The sequence below is a fragment of the Oncorhynchus keta genome, chromosome 27 (genome assembly GCF_023373465.1).
Source record: "Oncorhynchus keta strain PuntledgeMale-10-30-2019 chromosome 27, Oket_V2, whole genome shotgun sequence".
Taxonomy (NCBI): domain Eukaryota; kingdom Metazoa; phylum Chordata; class Actinopteri; order Salmoniformes; family Salmonidae; genus Oncorhynchus; species Oncorhynchus keta.
Window position 1 is genome coordinate 44,844,762 of NC_068447.1, and position 7,092 is coordinate 44,851,853.

A 7,092-nucleotide genomic window follows, 5' to 3' on the forward strand; every position below is an offset into this window, starting at 1 on the left:
ACAGAAAACTTAGATTAATACTATACTGTAAATGTGATCTGTGTGAATGCTTTACTCTGTCGGCAATCTGTGCATGACTTTGACCTCTACAGAGACGTTTAGCAGGAACAAGAAGCACTATTAATACCAGATCTCACAAACCAACTCAATCCTGTTTTTTACACATCTGATCGAACAGAAGAGTAAGAGGAATTTGGCAGCTTTTTGCAGTATTTGGAATGGTGCTACAGAAAGAGCAGCAATATTTTAGGCTACTATACTAGTAGGCCTATGTATGAGTTTTATACAGAGCCTTCGACAGGTGAGTGTGTACACAGTGCAGTGGGAATGCCATTTACATCATGTGAGGTGGGGTGGGGTCTCACAGTTGTAGGCTACCTCTGCTTACCTGTCATATCGAAACCTCAAGGCTATGAAAATTCACCAATAGGTACCACACTGGTTTGAACTAGATCGACATATTTTATTGACAAAATGGAATCGCCTGTGAAGACAGGTTTCCATAGACTGGAGTTAAAGAAAACAACATGGGATGTTCCAGAACAATATATCGCGCTGAAAGCAGTTGGCTCGGGCGCTTACGGGACAGTATGGTGAGTGAAGGGGCTTTGTGAAGGGGCAATTATTGGTAGTTTTCCTGGAAAAACTTCTCGCCAAACCAGCATGCATTTTATATACTTTAAAATATAGAACATAAACAGAATAAGGGAACAACTTTACCTAAGCCTATAATTGTTTATTCATTTCTTATTAGTTACATACGCAAAATTCTACAATATTGGATATTGTGTCATATCAGCTTGTTGTTCCATTTTCTTCCCATAACAAAAGACTCAGGACACTGCTAACAGAGGCACTATTGCCTCAAGGAAATTAGCCAATTGAAGCAGGTCTCGAGATGAGACTAATTATTCACTCCCAACCTGGAGCGAGCCTCATATTAACACATCTTGAAACCCAGTTTTACCTCTGCCAGATATCGGTAATATAGAATGAACACACAAGCGTCTGAAATGTTATTTGTAGTACTACTTATAACAATTGGTCAAACTGACATGATAGCTACTCAAAGATTCTGTACCCTTTGATCTATACTGACTTGAAGTATCACTATTGGCATTGAGAGTAACCATTCTATACCCCCCTTGCCTACATTCTGTGGCAGAATTCTTCTATCCAACACAAATGTTATTTGACTTTGAACTTGTTTTATTCATTAGTTCTGCTATTGACCAGCAGACTAAGGAGAAGGTGGCCATAAAAAAGCTCTATCGTCCCTTTCAGTCCCTAATCCACGCTCAACGGGCCTACCGTGAACTAAGACTGTTACGCCATATCCAGCATGACAATGTAAGTCCTTATTACCTACTATAATAGTGGACATCTGAGATACACTCCCCTGGACAGAGATTCCAGACACTTAAACATGAAAAGCCATCACAACGCAGTAATTGTCATTCATTCTACTTCACCTCAGGATCATTTGTAGTTTTAAACGAATCTGTATGTTGAATATCAGTCACCCAAAGACGTCCAGTTTTATTCCTTTGCCTCCTTCTTATGTTTATTTCTGTTTGGCGGAGAGGAATAGCCCCTCTTATGGGCCAGTGTTTTCACTCAACATATTCACAGAGCACTTGTACTTCCTCAGGCCTACTTGTACTACTGGCGATGAATGTGTATTACTGCAATGTATATGTTTGTGTGGTCCCTTTTTGTGGGAATAAACTGTTCATTACTTTCCTTCTTCCTGTTGTTTTCCTTAAAGGTGATCAGCCTCCTCCATGTCTTCACACCTGATTTCTCCCTGGAGAAATTCCAGACGTTGTAAGTGGGGAGCTGGGAACCACATTCCTCTGCCAGTTGTCACAGCTTGTTGAGACAGGCTGCTGAGTGTGTATCATGAAGTTTGTACATGTGTGTGTACTTGTTTTCCTACATTATGAGGACCCCAATGTCCTCAAATTTAAACCGAATGTTCTCAATTTGTTCAAATGCTATTTTAAATTTAAGGATTAGGTTTTGGGATTAAGGTCAGGTTCAGGGTTTTTCAGGTTAAGTTTATAGGGTTAGGTAAGGGTTAGATTTAGGGTTAGGGGTTAGGGAAAATAAGATTTTTAATTGTCAAACATTTTTACACTCCAAAACAAAGCTGTGTGTGTGTGCAGGTTTATTCATGTTTGTTTGTGCTTACTTCGCCTTCGCTCCTTTGTATGTGCTTGTGTATGTGATATAATCTGTTAGCTGAGTTAAAACATATATTTTATGCCTGTGTATGATAGTGTATGATATTACCAGCATTTTTGTTATGTAATCATTTTATACAGTTGTAATGCTTAGTTTGAGGAGGTAGCTTTAGTACATGACGTATTGTATCATTCCCTTTCCCTACTTTATTTCTCTGTCACAGTTACATGGTAACACTGTTTGTATCTGACTTCCCATCTCTCTCCTCCATGTCACAGTTACATGGTAACACTGTTTGCATCTGACTTCCCATCTCTCTCCTCCATGTCACAGTTACATGGTAACACTGTTTGCATCTGACTTCCCATCTCTCTCCTCCATGTCACAGTTACATGGTAACACTGTTTGCATCTGACTTCCCATCTCTCTCCTCCATGTTACAGTTACATGGTAATGCCCTTTGTGGCTCAGGACCTCGGTCGCATCATGAAGAGCAGGAGACTGACCGATCGCATCATCGTTTACCTCTTCTACCAGCTGCTACGTGGCCTGAAGGTGTTCATCACTACTAAGAAATCATTGTATTAGATGGGGTGGCAGGTAGCCTAGCCGTCAGAGAGGGGTGCCGGCAAATGGATGGTTGCCATTTTGAATCCCCGATCTGTGAGGAAAAGGTTATCCATCTGGAAATGAGTTGGCAACCGAAGGTTTGCTGGTATCAAATCCTAGATGCCTTTGCCTGCCGTTGTGCCCTTGAGCAATGCACTTAAACCACCCCAAAACAACTGCTCCATAGGCGCCCAGTGTGGCAGACCCCTGCTCTGACCTCTCAACCTGTATATGCGTGTATCTTTCAGAAGGGACGGGATAAAGCGGAAGTCAAATTTTGGTTGGACCTTGATCTTAATCTTAAATCGTAATCTTATATTCACCTGAAGATAATGTTTCTTTACATTTTTCTCTCCCTTAGTATATCCATTCTGCAGGGATCATCCATCGGGTTTGTATTAGGTTCTTATGAATATACTTGAAATACATTTCTAAGTACATTTGAGTGGCCAGATCATATAAGATCCTATGTTTGTTTTTTCAAATGTATTCTTCAGGACCTAAAACCTGGTAACCTTGCTGTGAATGAGAACTGTGAATTAAAGGTAATTAAGAATTTGGCAAAATTCTTTAATTATTAATGGTTTAATGATACTGAACCTTTTATTGTAAAACCTTCAGACAGTAAGATAAACATAATGTACTTGATTTAGGAAGACAACACACTGGTGTTTAATGACTACACATTATTGTTTGATTGTTGTGGTTACGTATAAGCCTCTATTTTTTACAAGCTTCAATGGACTTTTCTTTCACATTCCCTCGCTTTCTCTTTCTATCTCAGATCCTGGACTTTGGTCTAGCAAGACATGCAGAGAGTGAGATGACAGGCTATGTGGTGACACGCTGGTACAGGTCGCCAGAGGTCATCTTCAACTGGATGCACTATAGCCAATCAGGTGACCTATCACCAACACACAATAAATACCTTTTCATTGATTTGGGCTTCACATTCCATGCACTGCACTTCTGGGGTGATCTTCATTTTGTACTATTGGTTCAGCTGTAGCTCATGTGTTATTTATTCTGTGTGTGTCTGTCACACTCTCAGTGGACTTGTGGTCTGCTGGCTGCATCCTGGCTGAGATGATCACAGGCCAGGTTCTTTTCCCAGGCAGTGACAGTATCCTCTCAAGTTTCCTCTTAACACCTGTATAACTCACTAAGTTTACATCAACACAAAAACATATATTCTGTACCCCATTCCTTTGTATACGACTGATGTACGTATCGTGTAGTCATCTCATTAATTAGTTATCATTCTGCAGTTGCACAAGGGACAACACCAATCATGTCGCAGACTGTTCACTGATCAGTGCTCTAAGTATTTTGCTTGTAGTGGTTTCTACTGTCTGCCTTGTGTGTCCCTACACACTCCTTGACCATCCTGTTCAGGCATTGACCAGCTGAAGAAGATCCTCAACGTTACAGGAACACCACCATCCTCCCTAGTGCAGAAGATGCAGAGCAAAGATGTAGGCTTACTGTCATCTCAATCTAATGGCAACTGTTCAGCTCGCAACTATTCAACGTAGCTTGGTGTTGAAATCACAAGTATGCTCACTATGGTGGTAACTTGTACGAAAAAGGAGATAACGTTGAAAAAATACAGTTGAACATTTTTTTTTTTACCTTTATTTAACCAGGCAAGTCAGTTAAGAACAAATTCTTATTTTCAATGACGGCCTAGGAACAGTGGGTTAACTGCCTGTTCAGGGGCAGAACGACAGATTTGTACCTTGTCAGCTCGGGGATTCGAACTTGCAACCTTTCGGTTACTAGTCCAACGCTCTAACCACTAGGCTACCCTGCCGCCCCAACATTTTTGGTATTGTCTTGCAGGCTCGCTCATATGTACAGAGTCTCCCTATCCAAAAGAAGAAAAACTTCAAGGAGGTCTTTCCCTCCTTGCATGTAAACGGTGAGTTGGTCTATTATCACTGTGCTAATGTTACGTCCTGCATGGTGGTTATGAATATCTCAGTTTTCCTACTTTGTATTCGAGAACAGTTGAGGGCTGGCTTGACTCTGTATTCCCTGCACCACTTCCTAATGCCTTCCTTTCACTGTGTAATACCTCTCTCTCTCTGTCTCTGTCTCTGTCTCTCTCCAGCGGTGAATCTACTGGAGAACGTGCTGCTGCTGGACCCAGAGACCAGGATGACGGCTAAAGAGGGCCTCTCACACCCCTACCTGGCTGAGTTCCATGACCCAGAATCTGAACCCGACTCCCCGACATACGACGACTCCTTTGAAAGCCTGGAGCTTGACGTGGGAGAGTGGAGTAGTGAGTATATCTTCTCTATGATTTCTCACGATTCTTGGAGACTTTTTTACAGTTAAAGTTCTGCAAAGTTTCCCTTTCAGGATATGAAATTCTAAAATACTATATGGTGTGATTCCTGTGATTTTTCCTGTTAAGGTCTGATCCACATGGAGATTATGGCTTTCGACCCCAGTAACCCCAGTGCAACTGCATTGTAGTGGACAGACGCCACAGAGCACTGGCTCCCCACAGTTTTTGAACCATGGAGTTTAGCATATGAACTGCATGACAAACTAGAATAACATGTTATCACATGTTATAAAAAGTTTGCGTATCACATTTCACAACATGGTCTATGACTTTATGAAATTTCATACTGTATGTCTGAATTGTTATGGAATCCTCATATTTAAAGGGAAGGTCATACACACTTCAAAAAAGGTGCTATCGAGAACCTAAAAGGGTTCTTCGGCTGTCCCCATAGGAGAACCCTTTGAAGAAACCTTTTTGGTATAACCCTTTTTGATAGAGGCCTCTAGTGGCTGAAAGGCTGTATTAGCATGGTCAGCGCCACTGAGTACTTCCACTATTTTAATGTAGTCAACTGGGTGGGACTTTCAACATCATCTGATCCCTCTTGGTGACCCTGTTGAAGCCATGTCCAACCGGGTCATCAGGAGGGATCAGCCAATCGTGGAGAAGAACATTCACATAGACGCTATAATGGCACAGATACAAAAGTGAATCCTCTATCGGTCTCCTATGGTCGAACCCTATTGGGTTCCATGTAGTGTAGGCTTGTGCTCTCGGACGCCTGGAGTTGGAAGACAGAGAACAATGCAAAAGGACTAGTCAGCCCTTCCCCCACTGAGGGGCCAAAATGTTTCTCTCTGTTACAGTATTCAGAGGACAGTATCTATCTGAAACTTGTTCACTGAGAATAACTGATATATACACGTGTATAAGTATGTATGATCTCTGTGGTTACTTGTATCTGTATAGGGTGAACTCTAAATTACGCTCAGCGGTGCTATCGTCCTCTCAGGAATTCTGTCTCATTTACAGTGATCCAATCCGCTACACAAGCATTTAGATGTTGTGGCATCCTGTGTAGATTGGGCCTTTGTGGTCAGGTTACACTGTAATCCTGGTATCGTTTGATTGGTCAATGGTGGTTGGTCTTGAGTTGAAAGGTTACACCTTCAGATGTTATAAATGGAATTACATGGCTTTGTTCTCTCTCTTATCCTGTTTCCAGCCATGGAGGAAGGTTGTATGATCAATTCTTTATTTCCTAGGCTTCTATTCTTCTCTGGCCTAGTAAGCATCTCTTTGTACATGCGTTGTCTCGCAAGTTAACCTTAGGATCTACATGCCTAGAATTATGCTTTGTTCATGTCAGTATTGCCTTGTAACTTAAGCTTTATGCCTTGTATGTGAACCTGTTTGTTTTTTTTACAAAGTTATTAAATAATACTCGCTTTGATATTCGCTTCTCATGACCATTCATTGCTCTTAGTCTGCTAAATGGATAATACTTGACGGCACATGGTTCAACTGTCGTCTCTTGCATATTGCTAATCGTCTTAACGGAGTCGGATAAACATGTGAGGTATTTATAATATGTGACCGACCAGCTCAAATCGGTCTCATGTAACAGAATTTGAAATGGTGTTTTTTTTACATTGGATAAAAGTAGAGACTCAGAGCTACAAAATGGTATATCATACTCTACAGTTGAGGAACAATGGGAAAGTTATTATGCTTTGAAAGTTGGTAAACTTGTAAAGTCACTTTTGAGAAAATGGCCTTTGAATGTTTTGGTACTACTACTGGAGAGCCCTTCTTTGTTTGCACCCATTCAGCATCGTTCACACCCTCTTAAGCTTTAGCCCCACCCATCTCTTTAAGGGTTGATCCGAGTGCTCTGTACTAACAACAGCAGTCAAGCACCCAAGCTAACTTGCTAGCTACTTCCAGACACAAATGAGAGAACAGCTCACTGAAAATCACTTGCCCGAGCAGAGCTG

At 41.3% G+C, this 7,092-nt stretch overlaps 1 protein-coding gene across 2 annotated transcripts; it reads left to right on the forward strand.

Annotated features, from left to right (window-relative positions):
- Positions 1-362: 362 nt before the first annotated feature.
- Positions 363-6,979, forward strand: LOC118360174 (mitogen-activated protein kinase 14A-like). 2 transcript variants are annotated; one of them, XM_035739403.2, is made up of 12 exons: positions 363-593; positions 1,221-1,350; positions 1,769-1,827; positions 2,631-2,742; positions 3,158-3,187; positions 3,294-3,341; positions 3,581-3,695; positions 3,848-3,919; positions 4,192-4,271; positions 4,639-4,717; positions 4,910-5,083; positions 5,219-6,979. In XM_035739403.2, exons 1-12 carry the CDS (start codon positions 475-477, stop codon positions 5,278-5,280), a joined length of 1,080 nt encoding a protein of 359 aa, XP_035595296.1. In that variant the 5' UTR covers positions 363-474; the 3' UTR covers positions 5,281-6,979. The 2 variants fall into 2 exon arrangements, with proteins under 2 accessions (XP_035595296.1, XP_035595297.1); XM_035739404.2 differs by having other exon boundaries at positions 385-593; positions 1,285-1,350.
- Positions 6,980-7,092: the final 113 nt, after the last annotated feature.

Excerpts from the sequence above, each read along its gene's own strand:
- LOC118360174 (XM_035739403.2), top strand. The coding sequence starts at position 475 with ATGGAATCGCCTGTGAAGACAGGTTTCCATAGACTGGAGTTAAAGAAA. Across the intron at positions 4,718-4,909 it reads TCCCTCCTTGCATGTAAACG|CGGTGAATCTACTGGAGAAC; the intron begins GTGAGTTGGTCT and ends GTCTCTCTCCAG. Across the intron at positions 5,084-5,218 it reads TGACGTGGGAGAGTGGAGTA|GTCTGATCCACATGGAGATT; the intron begins GTGAGTATATCT and ends TTTCCTGTTAAG.